This window comes from Molothrus ater, unplaced genomic scaffold (assembly GCF_012460135.2).
Source record: "Molothrus ater isolate BHLD 08-10-18 breed brown headed cowbird unplaced genomic scaffold, BPBGC_Mater_1.1 matUn_MA502, whole genome shotgun sequence".
Lineage (NCBI taxonomy): Eukaryota > Metazoa > Chordata > Aves > Passeriformes > Icteridae > Molothrus > Molothrus ater.
This window is the reverse complement of record NW_023416564.1, coordinates 325114-342334: the sequence shown is the minus strand read 5'-3', so window position 1 is coordinate 342334 and position 17221 is coordinate 325114. Positions and strand designations below refer to the sequence as shown.

The 17221-nt window shown below is 44.8% G+C and overlaps 1 protein-coding gene and 1 long non-coding RNA gene across 2 annotated transcripts; both read left to right on the top strand.

Annotated features, from left to right (window-relative positions):
* The first annotated feature begins 1716 nt into the window (after positions 1-1716).
* LOC129047093 (AF4/FMR2 family member 1-like) lies at positions 1717-6346 on the top strand. The gene is made up of 5 exons (XM_054518246.1): positions 1717-1761; positions 2485-2522; positions 3204-3324; positions 6042-6086; positions 6233-6346. Exons 1-5 carry the CDS (start codon positions 1717-1719, stop codon positions 6344-6346), a joined length of 363 nt encoding a protein of 120 aa, XP_054374221.1.
* Positions 6347-10842: 4496 nt separating this feature from the next.
* LOC118700986 (uncharacterized) lies at positions 10843-14925 on the top strand. Its single transcript, XR_004982383.2, has 6 exons — positions 10843-11221; positions 11453-11556; positions 13131-13455; positions 13830-13927; positions 14115-14198; positions 14787-14925. It is a non-coding gene; the product is annotated as an uncharacterized LOC118700986 (long non-coding RNA).
* Positions 14926-17221: the final 2296 nt, after the last annotated feature.

Here is a 17221-nt window from a genome sequence, read left to right as displayed (position 1 = left end):
TGAAGGTCTCTCAAATCAGAGGTCAGAAGCCAAAGCTCCACAATCTGGAATTCCTCCTGAGCTTGTCAAGGTGAGTTCAATTGTTGGGGTCCTCTGTTATTGGCAGTCCCTCGAGGCCAAGGGACCAAGCACACAGGCCCTGCCTGGTTGGTGGCTCAGCCTCCCCAGAGGTCAAAGGCACTTGGTTCCCAGGTGCATTTTGGGGTTTTGCCAGGCTCCTCCATCACCACTGGGATGTTGCTGTGCCCTATAGAATGTGGGAGCCCACAGTGCTGAGCCACGGCAGCTGGTCCAGGAGGGCCATGGGAGATGGTTTTCAAATAGTGTTTGGCCTTTGGAAGGAGAAGGAAGAGCTGGAGGCTGCAGTCAGCTTTTCCTAGAAAAGGGTGTTGATCAGCTGCAAAGGACTGAAGGCAATATCTTGTGGAAAATAAGAGGAAGCTGAGAGAAGTAGAGCACTACAGGGCCTTGCCTTCTGCAGGAGCCATTCTTCATGCCAAAAAGACAAAGCACCTTTCTGGATCTCAGACTCTTGAAAGTGCAAAGTACTGCAATCAGCCCTCAGGCTACCAGCAATGGGCAGTGTTTGTCCTTGCTGCTTGGAAGCCCAGCTGAGGGAGTATCAGTGTGAAGTAAGGAGCAGGGATGCTGCATCTTCCTTGGAGAGTGTGGCGAGGGAGGGGAAGGAGTGAGTGCCCAGAAAAAGTGTTTCTGAGGGAGGGGTGGAGTCCTTGCCAGCTTCTGCCAGCAGCTGACGGTGGACTCAGCTCTTTGGGGTAGCCCAAAGCCAACTTCTCTCCTCAGCGTGTCTCTGGGTACCCCTGGAGAACCTCAATTGGTCCAAATTTGGCTGCTAAATCCATCACTTTGTCAAGCAATGGGAGAGTGAGAAATGGTAGTTGGGGATTTGCAAATCCTGCAGGGGCAAGAAGAGGATGCCTAAAGCCAGCCAGAATTTGCATAAACTGTGGTGCATCTTTCCAGAAGTGTCAGAAGTCAGTGTCTTGTCCAGACTGCTGTTGTCTTCAGAAGAATAAGGAGTCTCATTTTATTTGGGTGAATGAGAAATATTCCTCTTTCTCTAGAACTGGCTTAGAAGGATTGGGAACTATTATTTCTGACCGTTTTTCTTTTAACTAAGAAAGCTTTTTGCACGACTTTTTAAATGCAGAGCCAGCCTGTGCCTTTGAAGACAAAGCTTAGCTGCTTCATAGTAGAATAGTAGAATTCCATAAAGGGAGAAGACTGCACAGACATACTTACATAATGATAACAACAGTAATGATAAATAGCATCAGCAGTAGTAGTAGTAGTTTAAGAATGAAAACAATATTTCCAGACTGCCAGGTTCCAAAGGGGTTTCCTCTTTTTCTCAGAGGCAGAAAAGATGACTTTGGGAATTTCAGCTGGTTTTCCACTTGGCCTCCATTACCAGTTCCCCTTCAGATGGGCCTTTTGATCCTTAGTAGTATTTTATTATTAATGCAATTACATGACATTTCGAGAGTTGTTGGTAACCAAATGCTGCTGTGGGTATGTCAATTAGTAAAAGACCAAAACAAACTTGTTCTGCCTCCCTCATTCTTGTTTCAGAAAAAGAAGCCCATTGATGTGTCATCCAGGGAAAAAACTTTGAAGGTTGGTGCTCTTCCATAACAGATCTCTGTATTTGCTTATGTTTTGCATACATTAAAGAAATGGCTGGGGAAAAAATGCATGGCTCAGCTCCTGTTGACTCAGCAGACGTTGCTTGCCCTGAAAGTATGTTCTGGGGTGGGCTGAGAAGTAGGGATAAAGCTGGAGTTGTAAGACCAGCCTTCCTCTCAGTCTGTGAGCGTAACACCGTCTAGAGCAGTTCAAGAACCAGACTGACAACTCATGCCAGGCAGCCAGAGTTGCTCCTCCCTCAAGCTGGGGGTTGCCTTTCCTGAGCTCCCCTCATCCAAAGGCTCTGGACCAGCTACCTCATGTCTGGCCTTTTAAATTTCCATTTGGGGAACAAAGGGAAACCAGCCCCATGCGTTACTGAGAACCAGATGCCATTGTGCCTTGGAGTGTTTCTGAGTGGGCCAATGTGGCAGCAAACTTCTCTTCCCTCTTTTCCATTGTTTCCAGTAGGCTCTGTATTTGTAGAGCTGTAACATATTTGAGCCAGAGGAGGTAGCTGAATGGAAAATGCTTCAGGGACTCATACTTTTGTTTCAGTTCTGGTCTACAATGTGATGTTTTTCATGAACACTTGAAGCATGTCATCTGTGTGGAAGCACAAACCCCATTTTATCTTGATTGTCAGCAAAAGCATTATCTGAGAGTGTTAGACAGAAGTGGGAGTGCTGAGAGTGCTGCCGACCAAGTCAGTTTTAGATGTTGCCTTCAGCAGGCACACAGACTTGCCTTTAAATCATCCCCACCTGTTGCATTGTGCTGAGATCCCTGAACTGACTTTGCCTCCCCCTCTCCTCTCTGTTTTTGTGAACAAAACAGGTTGTGGAAAAGCCAACTTCCTCACTTGGTCCTCCAAGGTACAGTTGTGTTCCCAAACTACCCTCTAGGCCAAACAAAACTGCTTTTCATTTGAGGGGGAGAGGGGAAGGGGTTCCTGGTTTCCCTTGAAGATGCGGGCTTTGGTTTGATGCTGCTGAGGGCTGCTGTTGAAAATTGGTTTCATTTTTGTGGGGGATTCAGGAAATCTCTCATAAGAAATGAATAATCTAAGCATGCTGGAGTTTGCCTAAGAACCAGACTTGTATTTCCCCAGTTGTTCTGTTCTTTTCTCTTCCTCTCCCCCAGTGTGTGTGTAGATCCTATGTTTTTGCATTGACCAAGAATCCATCCTGAAAAGTGTTACCCTTTATTGGAAGTGTTTCTTTTGGGGGTTGGGGCTTTCAGAAACACACTGGGCCGTTTTGGGATGTTTTTCAACTTTAGTCCGCTGAATGCAGCTTTACAATGTAGCAGTGAGCTCCTGTCTGCATTCTTGTCTGGCTGCGTGTGAAGTAAAGGTTTGATTATTCCCAGAGTGTTTTTTCATATGGTGCTTTATTTTTGGAGCAGGGCAATGTATTCCTCTGGCCTTCCCCCCTCTGCTCTCAGTGCCCAAACACAGGGCTCAGTTTTAGTTTGGAATGCTGCCATGTCAGTGGAATAAGTAAGTAACCTTCCCCCCTGCTGCTTCCTAATTTTGTCACCTGGTGTCCTTGCAGAGTTTGCCAGTCCCAGCACAAGAGGGTGGCACCAGCACAGCCCAGCAAGTCGGGGTCAGGGAGCACCAGGGACGGCGACAGCTCCTCAGACTCTGCACTTCCAAGAGCACCAGCACCTGAGGTGAATGCAAATCAAATGCAGAGGCTGCTCCCGCAGCCCCTTGCCTCACACTCTGCTGTCTGAGGGCAGTCAGGACAGGAGACCTTAAATACTGTCACTGTTCAAGTGTCCCCTTGAGACCTCTGCAGCAGCATCAGACATTTCTGGCCCTCTTCTTCCTTTCTAGATTTTGTCATTAATAAACCCTTCCTGGACTTCTGGTGCCAAATCTGGCAGTGTTCCCACTTGTCCTTTGGCATCATTGTCTAGCCCTTCTGGAGTTTTCACTCCAGGATTAGTCCATTTTGAAGCTGAGGGATGAAACTTTCAGTGAATATGCTGAATGATCCTCCTCTGCAGTAGGGATCTCTGGACTGTGGCTCCTGAGTGACTGGTTTCTTTTCATGGGTGTTTTGGACAATGGCTCTGTAAGTGAAAAACCCCCTTTTTCATTTTCTCCTCATTTCAGTTCTGTTGATGTCATGTAGTCTTCCTTCTACTTGCTCTGAAAGATGAACCTGTCTTTGGTAATACAGTCCTGCAGTGCTGAAGCCTGGAGAGGGAGGAGGAGGAAGAAACAGTGAGGCTGCAGCCCTGGATCTATAGCCTGTCTGCTGGATGTTCAGCATGGGAGAGGTCATTGGGCCACAGGGCTGGGCTCCTTGGCTCTTAGGAAATATCCAGTGATATAATATCCAGGAAATATCCATCCTGTGCTGCATGGAGGAGAAGGACTCAGCCAGAGAAAGGATCTTGGGAAGGCTGACCAAGGGGGGGCCTTTGGCTGAAAGCTCACTCCTCCCTCCTGTTTTGAGTGAAACAAGAGCTGTGGGGAGACCCCTGCCCATTAGGGACCCTGACAGTGAAGAGGTCTAGAGCAGAAGAAACTCTGCTGTTCTTCCCTCCTCCTGCTTTGAATTCCATTTGAATTAAAGTGTTTGGCCTCAGTTAGACTAAACAGCCACACACCAAATAGGATTCTTCCTGGGACCTCCCTGGACATCCCTTAGGACAGCCATTTCTTCCAGGCCAGGAGTTTGGCTCATTCAGTGTCTAAGGCACATGTCACCTGCAGCTGGGAATTCCTTGCTGATGGCTTCTTTCCCTGGCAGCACTGAACACTTGAGGCTTCCAGCTGGAACAGGCAAGCAGAATCCAGTGCAAAGTGAATTAATCCACAGGGGATAACTGTGCAGGGACCCATTTTGCCTTCACAGAGACACTGAACAGCCCTTTCCCCTCTTCCCCACAGCAGAACCTTTGCTCTCCTATATCACCCTGGTCTCTTTAAGGCATCTTTCCAAATGAGCTGTGAGAAGCCTTAAAATAGTACATCAATGAAGCTTAGATGTAGCTCTCATCCTCCTGTGCCAGGTTTTACCTCTTCTCCGAGGACCTGAACAAAGCTGTTTGTAAAGCCAGCCTCCTTGTTCATGTCTTTGGGAGCCCCTCAGCCCAGCAGAGGGCCTTGTATTGCCTGCCCTGACAGACTGGGATGTGTGAGAGGCTTCATGGCAGGGCCAAGAATTAGGAAGTGTCAGTGTGCAGAAAAGAACAGGAATGTGGCATCTTCCTTGGAGTGTGTTTAAAAAGAAGAGTAAAAAAATCCCAACCAAACGGGAAAAAAAAAAAAAAAAAGGGCCAGTCAAGCTGTGTTCCTCTGCAGTTTACAAAGTCTGGAGGCAAGAAGAAGAATTTGAGGACAACTCAAGATCACTGCTATTCTCAGGGAGAAGGAAGAGGTCTTCCTTGAAGCTGGCTGAAAACAGATGAAGAGTCTGCTCTATCTTGCATGAGCTCCATGTGTGGGTGCTTTTCTTGTGCCAGAAATGCTCACCAGAATCAAAGCAACCTTGCAGATCTGGTCCATTACCTGGGCTTAGTTGGAAGTTTGTGATCTCTGCTTTAGTCCTTCAGAAAAGCTCCTGTGCCTGAAAGCCTGAACCTTTTTCTGTGTTCAAGTACTGTGTGTAATAAGTAGTAGGATGTCTTTCCAGGAGCTCAAGTGATGATGGTCAAATGCTTTCCCAAGCAAAAGCTCAGTCTTGGCAGGAGGACCCAGCCTTGGAGCCAGCCCGAGTTACCTGAGTAGGAACAGTGTTCTGAACTGGAAGCCAAGTACCAACTGCACCTGGCAAGGGTTGCATTTAAATCAAGGTTGTTTGGTTTTGTTGGGTTTTTTTTCTCACTTCAGAAAAATGAGTCTGATCTTATTTGGGTGAATGACAAGTATTACTCCTTCTCTAGAACTGAACTGGGAATTTCTCTAGAATTGGAAACTATTATTTCTAACTGTTTTTTCTTAACTAATGAAACTTTTTGCTCAACTCCTTCACATGCAGAGGCTGCCTATGCCTTTGCAGGCAAAGCTTAGCTGCTGCAAGAGCAACTAAAGGAAGTGATATTCAATAAAGGGAGGAGACTGCAGAAACATACTTTCTTAATAAGACGAATAAAAAGTCAGCAAAGGAAACAGTGTTTCCTGACTGCCAGGGAAGCCAGACATTGATCTTGCAGGAGGTGACTGGTGGTTTCAGCTCTTGCTCTGCTTGGTCTCTGTTCCTTACTGCCCTTCAGATGAAACTGTTATTCCTTACTAGCACTCCATTATGAATGGACTTGCGTGACATTTTTAGAGCTGCTGGTCAGGAGTTCATGTTTCCTGAGTGCATGTTGTTTGCTACCAATGAGTAAAATACCCAAACAAACTCACAGTGCTTCCCTCTTTCTTGTTTCAGCCCATTGGGCACAATCATGTGCAGTCCATTGAAGAAATATTGAAGGTGGGTACTCTTCAATACCAGATCTCCATGAGAAAGCCTGTGCAAATCCATGGGGAAGTGGATCCCTCTGACTCTGGGAAAGGTGAAACTCTCTCTGTGTCCATCAGGAAGACTCCTGAGAGCTGCTTCTCTCCCTCTGTTTCCAGGAAATGAGCCCCCTGTCACCTCTCCTGCCATGCCTTCAGTCATCTGTGAGAACAGAGACTTACAAATTTCCGTTGCAGGCAAAGGTAACCCGGGTCTCCTCGAGCCAGGTCTAACGAGCTCTTGGAGATTTGTATCACACCCAAGATAGCTCAGCTACCTTAGAAGGCATAAAATCAGCAGGATGGCTTCTGTGGTAGTGTTGGAAACAGAAAAGTTTTAATAAAAGGCAAAATAACAAAACTCTTTACAAAGAAAACTGAGCCAGGTGCAAGAGGTTCTTGCCCCAGGTAAAACACCGCGCAAAACTGGTTAGTTTCTTTGTTCTCTTCTTTTTCTAGTAAATTGCTTAGGCTGGACTTTTTGGCTTCTGTCCAATTGGCTATCCCTAAGTTTGAGATGAAATCTCTCAAGTCCTATCAGGTCTAATATTTTTACCTAATCGAGAAGAGAAACTTCTAGGCTTTTTTCTTTCTTAAGGAGACAAAGCATAGTTTTGTCACTCCATCAACAAGGAGCACATTCCTATACCAACTTTTTTCAGGGCTTCCGATAAATTACAAGAGATCTTTCTGCTGAGCAGAAGTTCAGTGTTGGCAGAAGGAGCCTGCCTGGAGACCTGTCTGAGTTCCCTGGCCATAAACAGTGATGGGAGTTCGAAACCCAGCAGAAACTGCACCTTGTGTGGGGTTGCATTATACCCAGGTGTTTTTGTTGGATTTGTTTTTTTGGTTTTTTTTTCACTTCAGTACAAGAAAGAGTCTGATTTTGTTTGTCTAAATGACAAAAATTCTTGTGAACTGTCTTAGAAGAATTGGGAACTATTATTTCTAACTGTTTTGGGTTTTTTTGAACTACTGAGGCTTTATGCACAGCTCTTACATGCAGAGGCAGCCTGTGTCTTTGCAAGCCAGGCTCAACTGCTTCAACAGCAACTTAGGGAAAGTGCAGTTTCATAAAGGGAGCAGACCATGAAAACATACCTTATTTACAAAAAATAGTGATAATAAGTAGATGATGATGATGATGATAATAATAATTATAAAATAGTGATAAATAAATAAATAAATATAGTAATAGTAATAAAGAGAAGTAGAAGTAGGAGCAGTAGTTTAGAAATGGAAACAGTGCTCCCTGACCACCAGATTCCAAAGGGAAGACAGACGTCTATCTGAGAGGAGGAGGAGGATTTGACATTGCTGGGTTCAGCTCTCTCCATACCTGGTCTCCATTATTAACTCTCCTTTCGATTGAGCCTTCTTCATTCTTACTCTCTTTTTATTGTTAATACATCTGCAATACATTTATGGAGCTGTTGGTAAGCAAAGGTTTGCTGAGTTCCTGCCAATTAGTAAAAAACGCAAACAAACTCCTTCTGTTTCCCTCGTTCTTGTTTCAGGCAAAGAAGCCCTCTGATGTGCCATTGACTGGAGAAATTTTGAGGGTGAGTGGTCTTAAATAGAAGATGTCTGTGTATGCTTATGTTTTGCATACATTAAGGAAATAAGTGGGGACAAAATATTGACAAAATTTTGAGAGCTGCTTCTCTCCCTCTCTTTCCAGGAAATGAGCAGTTCAATGCCAGCTCTCCTGTCACATCTCCAGACGCCTACAAAAGCAGGGACTTCCAAACTTCCATTGGCAACAAAGGTGACCCAGCCCATTTAGGCCAGGGCTTCTGATAAATTCCAAGAGATCTTTCGGCTTAGCAGAAATCCAGCTCAGCTATTTGGCAGCTCTTAGAGTGTTTTAAAAATATTTACTCAAAAATGCACATGCCTATAACATGCCATTAACACAGTTTTGATGTCAGCAGATGCGCTGTTTAGCTACATGCTAAGCTACTTTGTCCTTTTATTCTAGGAATCCCAACCTGATGGATCTGCAGCACAGAAGCTGAGTAAGTAGAAATGCAAAGAAAACACAGTTCTTTGTGTGCTGACAGGTAATTTTGTGTGTTATATGTAGCAGAGACCTTCAAGTGTTCACACTGATTAAGCAGCATGATTTCCTCTGCTGAACAGGGATGAATTTAGGAATGGCTTAAGAAACTGTAACCAATCATTACCTAGAGCTCAAGGTAGCACTTCAGCAGAGGACAAGCAGTATAGTATTTAGTCAGGAAACTCCCATCTGGAGTGATGAACAATCTTGGTGGCAGACCCCTCCCTAGAAGAAAGTGACTCTCTAATCTGGTGCTGAGAGACCACAGGGTAAAATACGCTACAAGGGAGGCATATAAATGCAACCTTTTTATTTTTGCTTTCCAGAGCAGGCTAGCACAGCTTCAGAAACGTTGCCAAGTTCTCAGCCAAGAACATCGTAAGTAACCAGACTCTGTTCTCACCTCTGCTGGGCAGTTACTTAAAAGAACTTGGAATGCAAAAAAATTGGGTTATAAGTAATTTTTTCTCAGAAAAAACTTCTTCATTGCAGGGAATTTTCACCAACAGAAAAATTGTTGTTTTATGATGGACTCACTATATTGTTTAGGTTTGAAAAGGACTTGAAGATCATCAAGTCCTATTGTTAATCCAGCAATGCCAAGTGCACTAAACCATGTCATGACTACAATGACTGTGATTAAAACCAAAACAAAATAAAAGTGAAGGAAAAAACCTTAAGTCTTCATGTACCAGACTGAAGGTTTTGTCTTCTTTTAATCTGTGGTGCTTAACATCTTGTCACACTTCGTACTTGTCAACCTACTGATAATGCATTAGGCTGACATAAATGCTGAGGGATGCCAGCTGAATCTGATAATTCCTGGATATGGTTTTGATGCCTGGCAGGACAAGTAATGCTACAGCTACCTAAACTGTATAGATCTACTGATGACATTTTAAAGTTAAAAGTTAAAATTTGTTGTAAAACTTTCTTCAATTGCCCAAGTAGAAGTTTTCAAAAAAGTGTTGTAGTTATTTTATTTAAAAAGAAACACAAAGAAATATAGTATTTTACATGGACTTTTAAGAACCTTACTTTATATGCTAATAATATAGCTTGTTGCAGAGTGGGATGAAGACAAAATTTCTATACCTATGGGAATTGTGTATGTTTGTCTGAATGGGTGTGAGTTGGAGGTTTGATATTTTCCAAGCATTTTTTTATTCTGGTGCTTTGTATTTTGAGTATGGCAATGTCTTCCTCTGGCCTCCCCCCCTCTGCTCTCAGTGCCCAAACACAGCAATGCTGCCATGTCAGCATGTCAAGTAAGTAACCTTCCCCCCTGCTGCTTCCTAATTTTGTCACCTGGTGTCCTTGCAGAGTTTGCCAGTCCCAGCACAAGAGGGTGGCACCAGCACAGCCCAGCAACTTGGAGTCAGGGAGCGCCAGGGACGGCGACAGCTCCTCAGTCTATGACATAGAGATCAGCTCCAGTGACAGTGAGGACAGCCTTCCAAGGGTGCTGGACCTGCCAGTACGTGAGATGAATACAGAGACCATGGAGAGGCTGCTCCCATAGCCCCTTTCCCACTGCAGTGTGGTGTCTTAGGAAGGAAGCAGATGTTGTACTCTGTTACCAAATTCTGCCTGGTTTGTTCTGGAAGTACTGATTTGTAAGACCCCTCTCACTGCAATGAAGGCTTAGGTATTTGCCACTGACTGGTTTATGATTTTCTATTCCTCACATATCCATCCATGGTGCTCAAGGAGCAAGTAAGTGCCCATGGCCTGTTAGTTTAGAGTCATTTTTTCACAGGCCAAAGGCCAAACTTTACAACCTCTGGGCAAGAGTCCTGGGCTCTGGTGAGCTGTGCTAAGACAGAAAGAGTCAAAAAAGGCACCAGTCTTGAATACTTCTTTTCTTTTTTTGGCAGCCTTCAACTGCTAAAAAGTGGCGCCTTGACAACCTGATGACCCAGACAAAGCAAGGATCAGTGCCAAGAGAGGGTCTCGGGGAAATTGCCCATGGGAATGGACATGAGGAGGGTGTGAAGCAGGAGCAGGGCATCAGCAGCAGTTCCTGCCAGCAGCACTCCAAGGCAAGGGAACCTCCTCACAAGAGCTGTGGCCAAGTGGCCACGGATTTCTACAAGACCTTTGCCCAAGTGGCTAAGGACACTCACAAGACCTCTGGCCAAATGACCAAGCATTTTCACAAGACCTCTGGCCAAGTGACTAAGGCTCTTCAGGAATCTCATGTTACGAGCACACACAGCTCTCTGAAGCCTCTTGGGCACACCAAGGAGGCATTGTGGGCATCAAAGGTTGTGGGTATCAAAAGGCCCAGCAAGCCCCTGGTGGATGAAAAATCCAGAAAAGTCCTGAAGCTGGAGAGTGAGCCTGGTCCTTTGAAGGTCAGAGACCACTCCTCCAAAGACAAGCGGAAAGTCCAAGAAAGAGAGAACACAAAACCCGCTTTCAGAAATGACCTGAAGCTGGGAGTGCAAAAACGCTTTGAGAAGAGGAATCACAAGGACCTTGACAAGAGCTGTGCCCAAGTGCCCAAGGCTCCTGACCAGAGTTGTAGCCAAGTGGCCAAGGCTCCTCGTGAATCTGATGTTACGTCCAAACGCAGCTTTCTGAAGCCTCCTGTGCACACCAAGGAGGCCTTGCTCAAGAATACTCTGGGTATCAAAAGGCCCAGTATGTCCTGGGTACACGATGAATCTAAGAGAGTCTGGAAGGCAGAGAGGGAGCCTGGTCTTTTGCAGGTCACAGGCCAGTCTCGCAAGGACCAGCCCAACGTCAAGGAAACAATGAAGCCAAAAGCCACCAACAAAAAAGACCTGAAGCCGACACTTCAGAAGCCCTCTGAGAAGAAGGTCTCCCACCAAGCCAACGCCAAAGGCTTTTTGGAGCCCAGGCTCCTGAGACGTGCTCAGGAATGTGATGACCTCATGCCCAGTGGCCACAGGCCTAAGGATTTGTGCATGGAGAAAGTGCCCTTGCCTCCTGGGGACAAGAAATTGTTCTTGCCTGCAAGGGAGGCAGACTTGAAGAGGAAAGCCATGAGGAGTCCTGAGGAGTCCCCTGGAAAGAAGAAGGTGAGAGGGGCTGGGGGAAGTGGGTTTGGACAATGACCAAGGTGGTGTTTGAAAAACCCATGTGGAGTTCCCGATTCATAGGTTGGCAGTAGAGCCATGGTGCTTCTCCAGTGTGTTATTTTTAATGTTTTCAACCAGAATCTATCAAACTGAGCTGTATTGGTCTGTACTTTACGTGAACTTTCAAGACCTGAGTGGATTTTTTCTCCCTGTTTTTATTCTTCCTGCTAGAGGGAAGACAAGGGGGACACTCCCAGGAAGAAAAAGGAATGAGACAAAAAATTCCCAACAAAATAATTTCAGCTTTCAGCAAACAAAGGCTCCAATAAGCTGAAGTGAGTATGCAGTGATGGGATGTCAGAAAGATGTGTAAATCTAAGTCTCTCTTCAGAAGGGTAGGATGAAGAACTGTATCTCCTGTCCAGACATTCAAGAGTTTGCTTCTAACACGGTGTGCCTTCTGCAGCTACAACTGCTGCAGATTGAGCTTTACGTGCTGGAAGCTATTGTTGGTTGGGGGTTTATGTATAAATTAGGAATGGGACGGGATTGTTGTGGAACATGTCTTAAGTTGTTTATTTTTTAGCATTAGTCTTATTACATGGCTGTGACAATGAGAAGATGTTAGTAGCTTACATTTTTGGTAGCAAAGAACTTAATGTTACAACTTGCTTTAAAAGTTTTTTGACCAATCACACAAAGCAAAAGCATATTGACAGTAGTTTTATCTAACTACTATAAGTATTTTTTGTCAAAACAATGTTTGCTTATTTTGAATGCAATACCTGTTTGTAAGCTTTAAAACACAAGGCACAGAGCCCTATTATTGAGCTTAGGACTTGTTAATATCTTGCTAGATATACTTTTCTGTAGCTCAGGGAGTTATTCTAGAGAAGTGTTAATATACAGACTATTGTTTTATTTTTCCTTATTTTTCTACTTCTAATATAATCTTTCTGTTGATAAATCTTACGGCCATTGCTTAGCTCTGATTGTAGTTTTGTTGTCTCTGAGGTTTGCTTTTTGTAACTTTCCTAAAACTCTCTGATTTTAAGAATTTCCACAGAAGCTACCAGTGCAGAAAGCAGCTCTGAAGGTGTAGGTGTAGGGACCCTTCCCCTTCTGACATTCTCTGAAAGCACAGAGGTGTCGAGGCTGATGATTGGCTGGGGGAAGGGATGTTCCAACTGCATTAGGAATGGAAGAGCTTTAGTTCTGGAATTCCTCCCTTTTCCTCCGGGAAAGCGAGCAGCTGTCTTAGTCATGTGCTGGCTTTTGGAGTGCGAAGGGAAGGAAGTAGTTTTGGGCAGAGAGGACTCTGGATCACGTCAGGGATGGTGCTGTGCTCTGTGTCCAATTGTCCTGGTGCAGCATCAGCTGAGCCAAGGCAGAGCAGCTGGAGAGTATGTGTGCAGTGAGTAGGGACCAAAGCATGGGAAAAGTCAGTGCTGAAAGAGGTGAGAGGACTGTCCCACTCACAGCAGAGTCAGGCAAGAAGTGCAGCCTTACACCTGAGCCTTCTCACTGGGTTTAGCTTAATTTCCTGCTCTTCTGATGCTGCAGTGAGCTGGGATTCACTGCTTGGTGTGTTCTTGGAAACTTTGCGAAGCTGACTAAAAATGGTGGAAATGAGCAGTGGTGAAACAAAGTTGAGAGCTATTTGGTGCTGCTTCTTGTTGCCAGAATTCCATGGACATCCTGATTTCAGATGACCAGAGATGTGCTAGGCCACTCTGTTATTGACTGTGAAAGTCTCTGCCAATTCAAACTCCCTCTTATTTGAAGCCTCTCAGCTTTGAAAATGTTGCCTTGTTGAGACAATGGCATGAATGGCAGGATGTGGCCAAGCTTTTAAGAAATGCCTACATTATATGTACATCACAGTCATGAATTTGCCTCTCTTGTCCAGAGAATCAGAAGATTCATTCCAAACTGAGAGGAAAAATGCGCTGCTGCTGCCACTGCTTGCCATGACTGATGCATAACGTGCACCAAGTTTGACCCAAATGAGACAATGACCCAAAAGAGACCCAGAACTGAGACTGACGACCCGGACCTGCCTGACATGGATAACCCTGCCAGAAACCAGGATCCTTTGTTTGCCGGCACAGGAAAGTGGAGGAAGACCACAAGGAGCAATCCCAGGGCATCGACATTGGTATCCAGGAGAGCTGGTGGGAGTATTCCTGCAACCCACGCATGCTGAGTGATTCACTTCAGAATCATCCGCTCAGGTAAGTGACCATTTCTGACTGTAAGCAACTGCAAATAAAATTAGTGTGTTTATAAAAAGGAGTGTGTTTATAAAAAGAAATTCTGGTTTACTTAAAAACAACCTGTGGGTGTGACCGCAACCTGAGCCTAAAGTTTTATATCATTCGGAAAAAAGTGTTGCATTTATGGGTTAAAAAATTAGATTTTACTGGCTCTTTGTATGAATTTGGCTGTTTACTGACGGCTCAGGGTATAGGGTCTAGGATGTTTGGGCAGGGGGGGCAAGGGCTGTGTGTTAGGCCACACACTATTATGTGTGTTAGGCCAGACTGTGCACAGTGTATTAGCTGCCTTCTAACTACTTGCTTTTTCCCAATAATTTTCCTGCTTCCAGGCCTCACTGCACTCCCAGCCACTGAGAAGGGAAACCTGCTGTTGAATTTCTCTGTGCTTGGGAAAAGTTTATTGGTACAAAGCACTCTGAGCTGCCAGGTGAGAAGCCAAGGCTCCATTTCAATTATTGGAGGGATTGCTGGGAAAGAAGGCCAGAGGGGGAGAGCCCGGTGCATAGACTACGCCAGGGAGAAATGAACATTTTCTCTGGAAATTTAGGAAAACCTGGCTTTGGAATTGCTTTAGGCATCTCTCTCTGATCAGCTTTCTCTCTGTGGTTTTTCAGGGATTGGCAGGGGATGAGAAGAATCCTCTTCCAGTGTTTTCTCTGCCACATGAAGACAAGACAAGAAGACCTGAAGTTAGAACAGTAAGTGTTTGTTTTACAGCCCTGCCTGTAGTTTCTGAAGACACCAGACAGGGTTGGCCCTGCAGCCACCCTGACTTCTACTTCCTGATGAGCACTTCTTCTGGGAGCAAAGAGAGAGGGAGGGATGGGGGAGAGCTGCCCTGTCAGGGAAGCACTTGCTAAGTCGCTTGGCTACAACTAAACAGCACTTGAATTTTGGACTCCTTGCTGGGTCTTTAATCAGTATTGGCCAACAGAAATTCCTAGAGCTGCTGATACTTTAGTCATTACAAGTGTTGCATTGTCCTGTGGTGCAAGCTGTAACCTGTCATTTTCCATAAAACACCAAGTTTTGTGGGCTTCTCTGGGCAAAGGGATGCATTGCCATGATCTGCTGGCAAACTTGCAAAAGCAAATAAACATGATGTGCCTGGCTGAGTGGCTGGAAGGCTGTAAAAATTCTCTCCAGAAAGAGGCAGCTGCTGAAAGTCAAAAAGTTTTGCAGGTCCTCTTGGAGTAAAGTCACTCCAGTCATTGATTGTGTTCTGCCAGGTGTGCTTGTTGGATTAATTCAACCAAATATTTTCTCTTTCCCTCCTTTTGTTTCAGAGTTTTCTGCCAAACAAAGCCAAGTGACATGACCAAGAGCTGGCCTGACCTCATACACAGAATGAGACAGAATTTACAGTGACCTTGATTGAGTCAATCAAGTACCTTGATTGAGTCTCCTGGATGTAAATAGTTCCAAGTTTACTGTTCCATTGGAACCTTACAGAGTTTTGTTTTGGTTTTATTGTTCAATGCAAAGCACCTGCTTTTTTTAGTTAGTTGGTTTTGTTTTAAATAAAGTTGTAAGTTCTTTTGGTTACTTTTGGAAAGCTTGTGGTTTTTGAAGGTAATGCTTTTCTACCTTGCAAAAGAAGGGATGGGGAGGTGATACTTGCCTATGAAATGACCTAGTGCAATGAATTGTCGGAATGGGCCCATGTCATGATGGTCTATAAATGTCTCTATTATGAATAACTAACAGGACAATTGTCACACCTATTGCTGCCAAAGAAATCTGCACTCAGACTGTGTTACTAAGGGTCTTGCTCAGTTTCAGCCTTGTCAGAGCCAAGTTTGGGCAGCAAAATGACACCCGGAGTGTGGCTGGAAACAGCTCTGTCTGTCTCCTGTGCTGGAGGGATAGGACTGATGGGGAGGATTCCTCCTTGGGCTGCTTTTTGGCATTTGGGTTGGTGGAGATACAAAACTGCAACGGGTCCTTGGGATTGCTTGGACATTGTTGTGAGTCTGAGAGGTTCCAGGGAAAGGAATCTCTTCTGACAAAGGAGGGAATAAGTGGCTGAATGTGGAACATAAGGCAAATTTTGTATTTGGGTATTTGCCTGCCAAGCACCGGTGGTCTCAGTGAGTGCCCAAGAGCGGAATTTGGTACCAAAGTAGGGTGTGCTTCCTGTGGGAGAGGACTCAGGCTCCCTCTCAGCCACACCCTAGGATAGGCCCAGTGACTTAGAAACCTGTCAAGGGAACCCAAAAGGGAAAATGAGCTGTTTGCAAGCACTTCTCCCTTGCCACGCTAACAGTGGAGGCAGCATCTACAGCACCAGTGTGTTCAGTTCACACCCTTCTCTACCCAAAGATTTCCTGGGAATTATTCTTGCAGTATGGCTCAAGGAGTTACTTTTTCAGAGAAATCACACTTCTGTGAAAAAAAAAGAAAAGCCTAAAACCCTTCAAGTTTTTCAGCCACCTTTCAGTTGACTTTGATGGGCTTTGGATTAATGTTATTTATACAAGATATTTAGAATCAAGTTCAAAAACTGTTAAAGAAGAAATTTTACTTGCACAAGTAGTTTCATTGTGCCTCAAACACAGATGAGGACGTTCCTTTTTACAGTCACATTCCCCCATCTACCCGCTCAAGTCACTGTATTGCAATATGAAAGCAAATTATTGGTAATGGTCATAAGACAGTCAATAAAACACAGATGCTTGATATCAGTGAGAGATTCTGGAATCTTGATTTATCACCATGCTAGTCCAGTGTGTTGACACCCTTGTCTACACAAAGATTTCCTGGTGTGTGACAGCAGCATCCTGCCATCCTCACATCCAATGGTGTCTGCCTTAGCCCTCTGCTGCTGTCACATGCCTTCCCTATCTCTGACAGACCCGTGCGAATGTGGAGAGAAGGATGGTATCCCAAAATAACTGTGATTGCAAGAAAGAATTATCTCCCTTTTCCACATTATTTTATGATGTAGGAGCAGGTCTGCACAGATTTAGCAGTACCCCCTTTGTAAAATGCCTGTTTGTGGGTTTGAGGCTCAAGAAAATGAACAATAAATACCAGCAAAATGCCTACATTTCCAAATGGGGTTTCTGCAGAAAGTGCTCCTGCCTGGAGTCATTCTGCCTTCTGGCCCTGCAGGACCACCAGGATTAAGGCTGGGTCCTTCTGCATCTTCAAGGGATTGGCCTTTTATGTTCACTCTATTAAAATTCTGAGTGCATTTCAGGGATAAGCTGCTCTAATGGGTGGAAGGAAGGTCCATATTCCCCCTCCCCATTTTACCTATCAAACCTTATTTATTCCTCGTCCCTGGAGTTGTCCCTGCCCATAGCAGGAGGGTTGGAACTAAACCATCTTTAAGGTCCCTTTTAACCCATGCCATTCTATGATTCTATGAAATAACAGAAAATTTAAAAAAATCCATTGTATTTCAACCTTGAGCCAGGTCAGGGGCCTGCAATAGGTTAGGAAAGATGCTCATTGTTTTCACTTGGGGCTATTCTAGGACATGAACAGGATGACTGTTTGTTCTGGTTTGAAAGCAAAACCAGTGAGAGACTCCAAGTCAGAAACACAATTTATTAGAAAAAGGGAAAACACGCAAAATACATGCAATAACACAAAAGAAAAACCACTGACACAGTCAGAATACAACCTGACACCCTGCTAGTTAGGGTGGTGGTAGCAGTGCAGATGAAATGGTCTTGTTGAAGTGGAGTTCCCATAGAAAAGATCTGGTGGCTCA

Bases quoted from the DNA above. Each gene is read 5' to 3' on its own strand.
- LOC129047093 (XM_054518246.1), top strand. From the start codon at position 1,717: ATGGCTCAGCTCCTGTTGACTCAGCAGACGTTGCTTGCCCTGAAA. The intron at 1,762-2,484 runs GTATGTTCTGGG...TGAACAAAACAG, and splicing joins AGACGTTGCTTGCCCTGAAA to GTTGTGGAAAAGCCAACTTC. The intron at 3,325-6,041 runs GTGAATGCAAAT...TTCTTGTTTCAG, and splicing joins CAAGAGCACCAGCACCTGAG to CCCATTGGGCACAATCATGT.